We start from the raw sequence: 14987 nt of genomic DNA, 5'->3' as shown, positions 1-14987 counted from the left end.
ATTGCACACAATTTCGGTCATTCCTCAGCTTCCTGTCTCCCTCCCCTCCCACCCTCTCCCTCTAGCCTCGCTTCTACTGTCATCCCTGCTTTAACACTTGTTCAGGTTGCTAGGAGACACAAAGCCACGGCAACAAATGGGTCAGCATGGAAACAGTTGAATGCTGAGATATATTTGGGAAAGCAAAGGTATGCGTGTGTGTCACTAGGTATTATGTACTCGCAACCTTGGGCATTATAATGAATGTGAGTATGTATGTGGGCACATGATAATTTTGCAGGAAAGGGAACACAATGACATTGAAAGCGTGTGTGGGCGTCTGCTGTTTCCTAACAGATGTAACATGCATATGCGTGGGCTCTGATGTGTGACCATGTCTGTGATTTGTGTTTTTATGCGTTTGCGTGCGTGTGAGAGAGAGTGTGTAATGTTTATAGTAGTCTTACCTTTGATAAATCCACCAGAGTATTGGCTTGATCACTGAGTTTTCTTTGCTCCATTTTAACACTCCGTAATCTACAAAAAAAAAAAAAAAGAAACACACATGAATAAATCCCACACATAGCCCAATAAATGCCAGTAGAACCCATAGACTTCAATTTCAAACCCGACAGCTGGTTTATGAAGTTAATCAGCTTGTTTTCCTTGATTTGTTTGTTGTTCCATCCTCTGAGATGAATACACAATTAGGACGTAAATCCTAAAAGCACTGGATTTGAGGAGTTCATGAGTGTGGGATTTCATCATTTGTCATGGAGTCTTTAAAATAAAAGGCTTCAATTTAACAGGTGCTTTGTCAACCAGGTCCAAAACAGTGACAGGAGGACCGAATCCTCAGCCCCAGCCAACTTACACTATTTGCATCAAAAAAGGCTGATATCAGTGACTTTGGTCAGTTTCATGTTTGTTCACAGTCAGATCAAGACCTGTTAATACGGTCTTGAAATACTTTAATTGTTGGTAACACTTTACAGTCAGGTTGTATCTGTTAATGCATTAGCTAACATGAACTAACATTGAAAAATACTTCTACAGCATTTATTAAACTTAGTTTATGTTAATTTCAGCATTTATTAATACATTAGCAAACATTAACAAAGATTAATAAATGCTAAAACATAAAAAAACTATAGACAATTTTGCAAGATGTAAACACTGGTCCAGAGGCACTTCCGATTTCATTTTTATTCCTTTTATTTCTAAATCATACATACATAATTAAATCCTAAATATATTTGTTTAACATTTTGATTCAGTTCTAAATGTTCTGTTGGTTGTATTTTGTTCAAACGTTTGTCTAGTGTCAAAAAACTGAAACAGGAAATTCTTCTGGACCAGCGTTGAACCAGTGTTGTTTACGTCATTCGAAGTGGTCTATATTGCTGATTGTTAGTTTATGTTAGCTAATGAATTCACTAATGTCAACAAATACAGCCTTTTTTACAAAGTGTTCCCTTTTAGCTTCTATGGACTACTGCAAGCACTAATTTTACACATTATAGTTTACATTTGCTCTCTTCTGGGACAACATAGAAAAGTACTGATGACTCACTTGCACTACAGAAAGATTTGTCCAATTAAATGCTCTTTAAGATGAAAATATTCCTCCTCAATACCAGTTGACTCTCATTAGCAATAGCAAAAAGCTAAATTAAAGTGTATGGCTGTGATTTTTAACCAAAGATATTAATATTAACAAGATGTGCCACTGCCGTTACAATGAATGGTGAGGAATGCACCGTTCAATATGGCCACTCTAGCGAAGGAAGTCCCGCCTTCCTGTAAAATGAGCCAATCGTCAATCAGTAAAGACTGACGATTCTCTGGGGCGGGGCTCTCGTGAGGCGCTTGCCAGCCTGAGCGCAGGCGCAATAGATTAGGCGACCTCGAAAAAGGTGATTTTTAACGCAATATAAGCTTAGCAAACCAAAAGTTCTGATGCAATTCATGTCACGTTTAATTATTGATCAGAAATATGCAGTTTAATTGTGATTTTTGCCAGCAATTTTAGAAATATTTGTCTTCCTCCATTCAAGTAGATAGGACTGTGGACTTGCTATGATGTAAAAAGGCTGCCCAGAGGTGTTGCACACATGGCCGCCGAGTGGCACGACTTCCGTAAATGGCCTTTGGTTTAACACTGGGGGGTTTGGGGCCACGGAGAAGTTTTGACATATCCTGACATGTGTGCAGTCTATTGGCCAAACCCCTGCTTGAATAGGAAATATGTAAATACAGCACAGCATTTTATAGAGTATTTATGATGCCCACAGAGCCAATTTGTATATTGTACATTGTATGTGTGTAGTTAGGTCAGATGTGCTAGAAACACACTCATCACAACTAGCCACTCGCCCCGAATGTGAAGCACTTCAAACAGGTTTTGTGTAGTTTTAGTTCAGATGATTATTGCTAAAGTTCACTTAGCAAGCTAACTAGAAAACAACATTTATAAATTATTTGATGAATGTGTTGTGTAAAGTTGTGTGTGTGGCAATATTTCTCACTGGTGAATGGCTTGGAGGAATTTCCTCTGGTGCTTGCGAACACGAGAGTGGTCGATCTTCTTCATCAGTTTGGTGTGTTTGTATATCAGCCAGGTCTCTCGTAGAACATTCGCCGCGGCATTCTTTATCTGAAGGGACATGTCACCATAACAACAATATTAGCAGCAGAAAAACCACATTGGGAAAGAGGGATCACAGTATAACCTCTGCTTTGCCAACACGTTCGCTCATCCGCTTACACAAAACCCGAACGTCTGCCAAATTAATAGCCCTTTTGAGAAATATTTCACCTGACGATAGATCTTCTAGACCATAATTCTGTCATCCGGTCTATTTGCAATTCTGGACCCAGACCAGCGATGCCAAACAAGAGAGGGTCATGGTTTTGGAGATCCTTGTGGTAAAGTTGGTGAAGGACTAAAGTTTGTCTATAAAGTATTAAGTTGTTTTTTAAGGAGTGTGTTTTGAGGTTCAATTCAAACCAACTTGTGATATTATAAATGGTGCTATACATAACTCTGCCCCTTGCAGTTTTCTCTAAAGTTTTTCTCTTTTTTGGAGATGTCTTAAAGCCGCAAGTCTCAGAAATGACAGCAGAAAGAGAAAGGGAGGAAAAGAAATGGGGAACAACAGAAAAAAAAGAAAATCAGCTTGAGTGAAATGAATGAGGAAACTTCAAAGGGGCTCCGTGTCGTGAGGAAAGAACAATTAGATTCTCGCTGGGCAATGGAGGGAGGACAGAGCCTTTCGTTTTTAATAAGCCCCCGATTTGACAGTGTTCCTCCAGGCACAGTGCAGCACTGGACGTTTTTTTTTACACACTGTTACTGGATTTAGCACAGTCCAGCTCTGATTAATTAACACTGGTTATCGTATTTAATAAACCAAGAGTACGAGCTCAGGCTCAACCTTAATGCAGGTTTCATTTATAAGACAAGTCACAGACGGGGCAAGGTAAAGAATGAGAGAGAGAGAGAGAGAGAGAGAGAGTGTGTGTGTTGTCATTCACAGAGAATCACATGTTGTTTGTTCAGATGAGGGAAAGCTTTTGTATGAAGTGACAGTCTAGTTTACATATACCAGCATGAGTTATTATCCCACTGTGTGAAATAATCAAATTATAGAGCTTTTGCCTCCTCATCCTTAATCATCTTATTTATAGGGCTGCAACTAACGATTATTTTGATAATCGATTAGTTGGGCGATTATTATTATTTTTGGATTAATCGATGAAACGGATAAAAACTGTGATTACATCTTTTGCTTATAATAAGTAAATCAGATATGGGAAAAGTATACACAACTGAACTCATTAGCCTTCTCCCAAAATGTTGTGAATGTCTCCATAATTAACACACCTGGTGAGTTGATTCAGGTGTGTCATATTAGAAGCAACTGACAATAGTCTCTTCCAAACGTGGGAGCGAAGGGAGGGTCGGCCAAGGAAATCATTTTTTTTGTGCCACGAAAAGTGAGCTATTTGTCATTCAAATGTAGTGAAGTACAGTAAAAAGTAAACAGAAAAAGTAATACTTAAGTACAAATAATCAAAAAGTGTACTTAAGTACAGTACTCAAGTAAATGTACTTCGTTACCCACCTCTGAACTACAAATAAACCACCAAATCAGGGTATTTAGCCTATTATGTACTTTGCAAAGTGCAAACGCCACAAATTGGGTTTTACTAGTATAATCTTTAATTTTGTCATTTAAAACACCTCTCCCCTTTAAACTTTAAAACTGCGCAGCTTGAAGAGATGCATGCAAAACACGTCTGACTTTAAAAAAGCACAACTTGTGCCGCACGAGAGACGTATCCACAGAGAGACACGTGTGACTTTAAAACTGGGTCACTCGTGCTGCACGGAGAGACAAGTGTGACTTTAAAACTGCGCACCTCGTGCTGCACGGAGAGACAAGTGTGACTTTTAAACTGTGCACCTCGTGCTGCACGTAGAGACAAGTGTGACTTTAAAACTGCGCACCTCGCGCAGCACGGAGAGACACGTGTGACTTTTAAACTGCGCATCTCGCGCTGCACGAAGAGACGCATCCACGGAGAACCACTGACTTTAAAACTGCGCACCTCGCGCTGCACGAAGAGACGCATCCACGGAGAGACACGTCTGACTTTAAAACTGCGCAGCTCATGCTGCACGGAGAGACACAACTAAAACTGTAATTTTAAAAGGGAAGAAGATCCGCTTGATTTATAACTGCGCAGCTCGCAAGTGACGCCACAGACCAACTAATCGATAATGAAATTCGTTGACAACGAATTTCATTATCGATTATTATCGATTTTATCGATTAGTTGTTGCAGCCCTACTATTTACATTCATTACTTTATTTAATGTGGTAAATTTAAATGGTACATTTTCAAAACGCACAATGCTGTTCTCTGTAGTAGCTCCTGGTCTGTTTTTTACTGTATTTTGTTTTATTGTATTTTTACACAATCTGAATTTGCAGTGCAAACAATGGTGAGCAAACAATTCCCATCAGAAGATAAAGGTTAAAATACTATAAAACATTATATTATGTTGCATAAAATGCAACCCAGGGGTGAACATTGTTACCCAGTGGGAGGTGAAAAGGATTCTTACATGCTCTTCAATCATGTACAAGTTCGGTAAGTCGAGCTGTGCAGGTGTATGTGAGTGTGTGATGGTGAAAAAAAGGACAAATGAGCTCTGATTTGGCTACTTACAGAATTAAATAACACTTAACACAGTGGGAGCACTCGTATGGCCTAATCACTACAGATAAATGTGAGGGACATATGGCACTCTGAATATTTTTAACTGGATCATAATCGTTCAGTATTGGTGAAAACTGGTGTTTTCCTGTGCTCGAATTGAGGGGAGTCTGGGGAGATCCGGGACCCTCTAAAGGCATTAGGGACCGCTAAAAAATAAAAAGGTAAAAAATAGACTTATGGGGTCCCTCAGATCATTTTTTAAATAATAATAATGACAAATCTAAAATTTGTGCAGATAAGATATGGTAAATATTGTAAACAAATTATTTACTATTTTGAAACTATTTTAAAATTTTAAGATCTTTGGTCCCACCCAAGACAAAACATCCCATGGTGGGGACCCCCCATATGACATCATTTAATTCAAGCACTGGTGTTTTATTTAATGGGAGAAACAAATGGGAGGGCGAGGAACCAATCGAAGACATGATGTGTCTAAAATGTTGTCAAAGAGGTGGGCATAGGGCCATGAAAGATGGTGATGTCACAGGGAGGGAGTCTGCCTATTATAGCTTCCCATATGACAAACAGAAGCCTAACTAAAGTAATTCCTATCTGAATTTTGTTGTTTTCATGGAAACTTGTGTCAAAAAATAAATAAAAACACAACAGCAGGCTTTGAAAGTGTACGCAATTTGTACTTTGAGTACCGCTTAGCCTACTTGTGAAATAGTACTGAAGCAATAGTGGCCGACGACAACAGCCAATCAAATTGTTCTCCGGTCTTGCATGAAAGCAAGTGGCTAGCGCCTGCACTAGGTTATTTCCACAGGGCGATCTGTATTGCGTTATTTTAATGACAAATGTCGCAAGCACATTATTACAAGGCGAGAGCGCATTCTTGTAATACGAGCGCGCTAATCTCTTCGCTCGCACGCCGATTTCCTGTGCTCATGCACAAAACTGGATGCGCGGTTTCAATTATACACTGCTCTCTTATGAATTTTCTCTCCTCTCGCTCAGTGAGCATGTGCGCACTCAAAATGCGTGCCGTGCTTCCACGAATCCTTTGGTACTCTTGCTCTCGAGAGGTCCTCCTGTGTGTTCCAGGCATTATAGGCTGTCAAAAGTAGTCAACCAATCAGGGATAGGCTTCCACGGCGGGCCAATGAAAACGCCACCTCTTACATGGCATCTTATTGGTTGAAAGTGACTCGACGTATTCAACGAAGCAAGATGGATCCACCACGTTCTCAGGTAACAATATATTTGATGCAACATTATTAATCAAATCTATATTAGAAATGAACGGGACATTAGGATGCTTTGTAGGCTACATATAAACATCCTAGTCAGTTTAACTACCATGTTATTCAGACAAAACAGGCCAACACCCTCAAGTTCATGTGGTCCTCATTGCATGTCGTACACTAAACATAGTATTGTCAAAATAGTACTAAATTGATTACTGAACAATTTAGATTGGTTTCTTAAGTTAGCTTTATTCTAAAATAATATTTACAACAAGTAACGGTACATATAAAACAATAATAGCAGTGGAGTATGATCCTCCCAAGATGGCAGCGCAACATGCAACATAGGGCATGACGTCAGCTTCACACTCTTTAAGTATCATGGTGACGATTTTAGATTATTTTAGCTTTTTATTTTATAGTAACAGATTTGGAATGCATTTGGAAATATCATATAATATTCTATACCTATTTGGTTATGCATTTAATGCATTTGCAGACAGACACTGTAAGTGTTCTGCATTCAGTGTTCCAGAAGTTCAGGGCATAAAACTGAACTTCTATGCAATATACCAAACGCTCCCTTACCGTTCATTTCTAATATACAGTACATTTGATTAATAATGTTGCATCAAATATATTAAAATTGTTACCTGAGAACGTTGTGGATCCAGAGGCGTATTAAGACCTCATGGTGCCCCTGGGCAACAGCCCCAGAGGTTCCCCCCATCCACACGCAAGAATCCACTCATTAAAAGATTAATATATTAAAAGATTTTATAAGCATGAAACTCAGCAATTTACAATATACTATTTTACAAGAATTACACATTAATATGACACTTTTGTAAAAAAGAACACAAAAAACAACTCTTTTCATCAAGTATTTTTAACAATTAGGCCTACTGTAGTTAAGAGGTCGCATTTACATTGGCCCGCCGTGGAAGCCTATCCCTGATTGGTTGACTACTTTTGACAGCCTATAATGCCTGGAACACACAGGAGGACCTCTTGAGAGCAAGAGTATCAAAGGATTCGTGGACGCACGGCACGCATTTTGAGTGCGCACATGCTCACTGAGCGAGAGGAGAGAAAATTCACAAGAGAGCAGCGTATAATTGAAAGCGCGCGTCCAGTTTTGTGCGCAAAGGAAATCGGCGTGCGAGCGGAGAGATTCGCGCGCTCGTATTACAAGAATGCGCTCTCGCCTTGTAATAATGCGCTCGCGACATTTGTCATTAAAATAACGCCATAGATCTGATTGGCTGACGCCTGCGTTGGCGCTCGAAAAGTTGAGAAATGTTCAACTTCTGCCGTGAGCAACGCCAGTGAAGTGATGCTGACGGACCCATAATTCAATTCGGCAACGCATGACGTCACCCATTCAAAGTAAATGAGAAGCGTTGACGCTGACGCCCCGCGTGAATGTACTGTAACCGTCTCGTCAGTTATTCCTTATGGGAAGAGTGAAGGGAAAGTCTAATACAGGTACAGTAAACCCTTTTGCCACCGTGTCTCCAAGGCAACAGGTTTGCGAGGTTACAGTTGTGAGCGATTTTTCTCTCTTTTAGCAGAGGTTTGTAACCATAGTAGCAGCAAACCCACTGCATGAAGAGGATATCCACGGTAACGCTACAGCATTTATCGATCCACCTTCCTCACTCTCCTCTGACAGGCCGTTAAGCTGAAGCAATTGAGTGAGTGCAAGGTAATAAACTTTTGAAAAGGTGCCTCATTTTCCTCTTTCTAAGCATCTCTCCCACTCGCTCGCTTGAGCATGTACTGTAGCCGCTTATATGATGCAGCACTCCGCGGCTTACGTGATTTTTTTCATCTGTGATGCAATTCTTGATCACCAGCCTTCTAGTCACTGACGTCGGCCGTGATGTTGCCTACATATTTGATACGGAGAGCTATTTCTGAGTCTTTCAACCGCATGAAACATTTAAAAGGACCAAAGGAGAGAGCATGCCGTCTGTTGCATGGGAGACATTCTCCGAACGCGAGGCTGCACTTTTGTATCCATTGAGTGAACCCTGTGCGCGTCTGTTTGCGCGTACCCGTTTGGTGAGCTGCGTGTCCATCATGAAGTTATGCACATGCTTCTCTGCCTTTGTCAGCTCAAGCTTCCTGGCTACCACGGCAACAACCAATGCGGTGCATCCTGCTCCCTGTGTGAGAGAGATGAAGAGCAGAAGGTCAAGGTGAATAAAAAACGACAGAAGCAGGAAAACATTACACACTCGCATAATTAGTACAAAACACGTGGTGTACAACTTCATAATAAACAAGGGAGATCAAAGAATGGGCCAGGTAAACAATTCCTGTAGTTCATTTAAGGTGAGACAGTAGTCGTCAAATAAAAATAGAGAGAGACAAGTGTTTTGTGAAATGCATTTTAGCATGTCCAAGCCAAGCACAAAGAATTTAAACATGAATCTGCAGCACAGCATGATATATAACAACATAATGTATTGTTGTGTACAGTAATGTGGAGTACAATTTGAGTCAAATGAGATCAAACAGTGGGCGGGGCTAAGCTGCACAAATAGAAATGAACTGATCAACGAAGTGTCTCTTTGCTAACCGCTTGTCAAAGTTGTATTGTTATTGTTGTATTGCCTTAACTTAAAAAAATAAAATGAAATCAAACTGCTGTTTAAAAATCACTAGTATGATAAGGATGAGTTTTTAATTACTATAAGTAAACACTCATAATAATAATCTGTTAGAATATGAAACACAGGAGTACAAAGTAATAATAATAAAAAAAGAATGTTGTAGCTTTATGGGTACATTATTGTACCTTAAGGACCTATTGCGTACCTTCAAAGGTATAGTTAAGTTGACAGAAGTACAGTAACACAGAGAAAAATATTTGGAAGAATGCTTGTAACTAAACAGTTGGCCATAATTGACACTTCGCCTGGAGTTTGATTGACAGGTGACCGGACTGGACCAATCATAACACCGATATTATGTGCCCCCTGTTGCTATTTGCCATTTTGTCCAACAATCAAATCACAGAGTTTAACCGGCTGCGCATTATGCGGTTTTAAAATGTCCTTCGAGACTGTTGCTCGCCGTTACACTGTACGCACATGATCCCAGCTAAAAGTCACACTCTTGAATCTTAGTTGTCATAATGTACAACAATAAAGACTTCTTAAAACAGACTCATACAAGAAGACTTGTCCGGAGTTTTACCTCATAGACTGTCATATGATCCACGCTGAAGGACTGCATCTCATCAACACTGCCAGAATTTTATCGTAGGTAAAATTTGATCTTTATGGTCATAATCATAATATGGTCTTTATACGGAATAATTATTTCCTATTAAATATTCTCTAGTGCAGTGGGAGCGCTTTTGCTGATTGGGGTGGGTTTTGCGAAGGGTCAATTGACTACCATAGTAGGAGAAATTACAATCATAGTCAAAAGTGCTCCAGAACTGTTTGCTTTCTTAAATTCTTCAAAATATCTACTTTTGTGTTCAACAGAACATAGAAATTTATTTTTAAAAATCCTACTATGGTAGTCAATGGTGGCCAAGAACTGTTTGGTTACAAGCAATCTTCCAAACATCTTTCTTTGTGTTCATCAGAACAAAGAAACACAGAATTGGAACAACTAAAACAATTTTTATTTTTGGGTGAACTGTTCCTTTAAGGTAAACAATGGGTCCTTAGGGTCCAATAATGTACCCAAAAAGGTACAACATTTTATACGTTGTATACCCGTAATAAAGGTACTAAAAGGAAGCTTTAAGGGTACCACCCCAGTGACAGAAACAGTAATATTTTAAACCTTTAGAGCTATAAACACACAGACACATAGTGTTATACTGTACGCATCCCTTAACACATCACAAACTGAAGTCATCGCCACTGACTGCAGAGAAGTGGGAGATGTGAAGATTTGAGCAGAGGAAAGAAATTGAAGCAGGTGGAAGAAGATAAAAAAACTAATACTAAAGAGGTATGTTGAGTCAGAGGAGTGAAATTTCAGAAAAGGAGAGAGAAACACAACAAATTTCTAGCTTGAAAAAAAGCTGTCGGGTGTTTGAGGGGGTGCACGGGTGGGTGTTAATTAGGTCACAGAGCCACAAATAACAAATGAACTTGAATTAAAAAGTGACAAATGAAAATGTATGTACGCTTCCTGTCACTGTGTGCGGGAGTGTGTTTGTAGCACTAATGGAACTACAAGAACCCACTTAGAGGACATACGAAGAGCGACTTACAAACCCCAAAATACACCAAAGCCATTTCTCTGAAGACATGAAGATTTTCAAAATCCACTTTTGTTGGCCATATTTACCATTTAATAAAACATAACGAGCATCTGTGGAAAACCCCTTTAGGACAGAAACAATGTGTATGTGCTTGTTTCCCATATGGCAACTTGCTAATATAAGAGCTAAGCGCAAATAAAACAGAAATGTTGTTGAATACTCTAAAACTAGACAAAAGCGAATGATAAATGTATTACCAGATTCCTTTACCCTTAGCCTATTTCCAGATATGACAGTTATTAATGCCACAGTACAGAAAAAATCCTGTCAGACCACAACATATTGTGTTAGAAGCGTAAGTGCTTCAGTCTGAAATGCTGAATCTACACGGTTATAATGTTACAGAAAGAATTACCCTTGACTATAGCAATCCATTAGGTACTTTATCTTGTGTGCGAGTGTATTATACAAAGTGAGGTTAAAGAGATTTTGATATATGTCTAACATCTTCGTTCCACATCTACATTTGCAGACAAAAGAGACAGGTGCTTCACACATCCCCAAAATCCTCTAGCAGCACAGAGCGGCTGGCGAACTAAACCCCTGCCCAAACACTCCTGTTCCCTCAGGGCAGTGGTACATTCGAACAGAGCTGGCCTTCAATGTTGTCATAGCAACAAGTCCCATAATTCCACCTATAGAAAGTCATTACAATCACTCTCAACAGTAAAAGAAATCACTTCCAACACTCAGTCGCTCTCTCTCCCACTTTCTCTCTTGTATTTTTACCGCCTGGCTTTTCATCTCTCCGCCAGCTAACAGTCAAACATTGATGGAACACAATCGGTTTGAAAAATCAGCTGCCCGCCCTTTTACTAAAAAGACATGCATTACATGCATTCTCGCACTCAAAAACAGCTATATGGAGCACAATAATGTGACTACATCTGATTAAATGTGAATCAGCTAGTCAACCTTATTCGACGACCAAAACAAGGCAATAAAAGAGATTTTTGAAGTGAGAAAAACACTGACAAAATCTCAAGAAATAGTCACATTTGCTGTCACAACAAGCTTTCACATTATCTGTGTGAAGAGGAACAGAAATCGACAGTTTAAAAGAAGGAACCATAAAAAGAAAACAAAAGAGAAAAAAGCTTGCTATTTCTATTAACAGATATTTGACCTTACATAAATAATACACACTCAACACAAGCTGTCACGCTTTCATTTGGCTCAGAGACATAAAAGCCTGGACAGAATTATGCAAAGAAATACCTTGGGCTTACATTAGGCTAACTCCATCCCGTGAAGTAATCAGGCAGAACAATGAGAGCTTGAAACAGCCTCAAAGCTGAACAAATGTGCCATCCTTCAATACACCACAGAATTCATCCAAATAGATGTTTGTATGTCATGGTGTTTGCTAGCATGTTTAGATTTCTAAGAAGAAGAAGGTAACAAAAAGAGAAACAACTTTAAGTTGTCCCTTGCTGCTGTGAGTGTGAAAACTCTTTTTGCGCATGTGTGTATGTGTGTTTGTTTACCATTATTCCTGTGAGCAGACACACTCCCTTGCCACAGTAGGTGTGAGGCACCATATCTCCGTATCCAATGGAGAGGAAAGTGATGGAGATAAGCCACATGGCACCCAAAAAATTACTGGTCACATCCTGAGCATCATGATACCTGAGAGAGAGAAAAGGTGAAAGATTTACTTTAGAAAGAGTGTTTCTAAGGCGTATTTGAACAAGTGCCGCATGTGAAGGTATAAAGAATCAGTAACAGGACATGAAATAAGCAGAACTGATTAACACATCTAAGCTTTCACGGAAACCAATTTTTTTTGGAATATGGTATTGGAATTACTGGAATAGATGAACATGTTTATTAGAAGGGAGCGTCCCAATACTTTCATATTGTCCACAATGTACAGTATAAATTGGTTTGTTGTTTCAGTTACCCGGCTGCCTTAAAATTTTTTAGTTAATTCAATGTAAAATATTAATAAAGCGTGCATTTAAAAAAAAATAATATTTTTTTAAGTTAAAACAACAAATCATTTTTGCAGTGCATTAATGTACAGTATTTCTGAGTGAAAATTGTAGGGGATAAAGGGATCGGGAAAAGTTACATATCAGGACAGAGCCGATGTCGATGTATACAATGCAAAAAATTCATTTCTTATTTCGTATTTTTATCTTGTTTTGCAGTACAATTATTAAACATTTCAGGATGCATTTCCCAAAGCAAAATGACCAAACATATAAATTCTTGTTTTCTGAAAAAAAAAACATTTATAATTGTATTATTCAATTATAAATGTATAATTTATAATACATCTAAATTAAGTGAGCTTATGATCAAAACAAGCATAGATACCTGCCAATAGAGTAAGAAAAATTTACTTGAATTTAGTACTTGATAAAGAGGTTAAAAAATTTAAGTAAATTTTTAAGCCTAAACTTGCATCATTTTGCTTTTATAATTCTTATTGTTGAAATTTCAATTTCAACTGAAAACAAAATGGGTTTTAAGAACGTAATTAATGTCAATTTTAAGTTGACTTTAACGGAGGAAAAGTGAAGCTCCCCTGAATGAACTTATAAGAAAACCCCTTTAAGTTCATTTGAGGTCATTGGAGAACATCAAAGACCCTTTGACATTTTTTTAAATATATCTCCAATTCTGGAGGGTTAAAAAGCCTGCTGTGCACGTGTTGGGCTGTGTAAGTGCAGCACACAGCCTTCAGGGAGACGTCTCCTCTGGAAAGGACCTGGCACATGATGACTTTGAATGCAGTGCATAAAAATAGAGCAGATCCCTGCAGACTCATGTCAGGAAGGTGCTGTCCTGATCGGACATGGCAATTGAAACGTGCAAACCGTCGCTGGAGTCACGCTGCTCAAGCCTGTAGCTATCACAGCAATCATCGCAACTCCAGTCCCCAATCGAGGGAAACCCTCAATATTTCACACCGCATACCCCCAGCCTAACACACACACACTCGGAGTTTGTAACCATGACAACACGCCTGGTAGATTCAGAAACACCTACTCATTGGCCCGAGGGCCTAGTTTATCCAGCAACCTTTTTAAGATGCAAAGGAAATCTGTTGATGGAAGTTGTGATTGGCTGGTGCCTGAACCACATCCAAGAGAGTCTGAACAGCAAAAAGTTGTGTCGAGAAAACAGGTCACTCAAAGACAAGGGTGTGAAGGAAAGGGCAAAAAGCATGGCAGTCTTTTCTCTTTCTCCTTCCCCCCTCTTTCCAGTCTCTCTGGTATACGTTTCCTCTCCTCCCTGCAGAACAGCCGATGCACGGAGTGTTTGCACCTCGACTGGTGTGTTATCATCCAGCCGCTGCCACTTATTGGTGCAATCGGGTGATTCCTCATTAAACGTAAGAAGCTTGACAGCGTCTAGACAGAAAGTCGCAGTTTGAAACGCACTGAATAATTTGTTCATTCTCTCACCTCTCACATACTCTTACGGTCCAGGCAGCGATGATCCACAGGGAGATACTGAAGACCAGCAACACAGTTCCCGGGCAGATGGTCATCAAAGTCTTCATCACAAACCGTGTGTTAAAGTGCACCTGAAGAGGGAAAACAACAACCACAGTGTAAAATCAATTGAATAAAGTAACTAGAATTTTTTATTAAGATTATTAGTTTTTGGGGGTTACTCAGAAGTACAATTTTTAAGATTAAATAAACAATAACGGTAGATTAAATTGAAGCATTTTTAAGTTGAATAGGCTTACACTTAAAATAAATGTATGTTTATCCCAGCATGCACTGGGACATGGAAATGTAAATAGGTGAAAATTTGACATTTTAATTTCATACATGATTTCAACTAATTCATTTCATATACAGCCGTAGAAAAAATTAAGAGACTATTTCAAAGACCATTTTCAGTTTTTCTGAATTTACTATTTAGGTGTGTGTTTAGGTAAAATGATCATTTTTGTTTTATTCTGTGAACTATTAACAATATTTCTCCCAAATTTCAAATAAAAATATATGTGTTTCTATTTGGATTTATTTGGAGAAAATGAAAACTGGAGAAACAGGTCAAATGAATAGAAAAGATGCTCTGTATTTTTTCATACCTCAAATACTACAAAGAAAACAAATTCATATTCACCTTTAAGCAATACAACAGTAATATTTGTACATGTATATAGGAAAAGTTCAAAAATTATTTTTTATGTGATAACCTGGATTTTTATCACAGTTTTCATGTGTCTTGTCATGCTGTAAGACTTTGAGGTAAGAGGTTTG

General features: G+C 38.8%; 1 protein-coding gene across 1 annotated transcript in view; it reads right to left on the bottom strand.

The window, feature by feature from the left end:
- Positions 1 to 14987, bottom strand: part of kcnn3 (potassium intermediate/small conductance calcium-activated channel, subfamily N, member 3) — a 46981-nt gene that overhangs the window by 2219 nt on the left and 29775 nt on the right. Inside the window, 5 exon segments of the mRNA XM_057340002.1 lie at positions 447 to 516; positions 2508 to 2635; positions 8522 to 8632; positions 12246 to 12387; positions 14175 to 14296. Of these exon segments, the coding sequence (XP_057195985.1) occupies positions 447 to 516; positions 2508 to 2635; positions 8522 to 8632; positions 12246 to 12387; positions 14175 to 14296 (573 nt within the window).

The sequence above is a fragment of the Triplophysa rosa genome, linkage group LG8 (genome assembly GCF_024868665.1).
Source record: "Triplophysa rosa linkage group LG8, Trosa_1v2, whole genome shotgun sequence".
Taxonomy (NCBI): Eukaryota; Metazoa; Chordata; class Actinopteri; order Cypriniformes; family Nemacheilidae; genus Triplophysa; species Triplophysa rosa.
The sequence above is the reverse complement of the archived record's forward strand: the minus strand, read 5'-3'. Positions and strand labels throughout refer to the sequence as shown.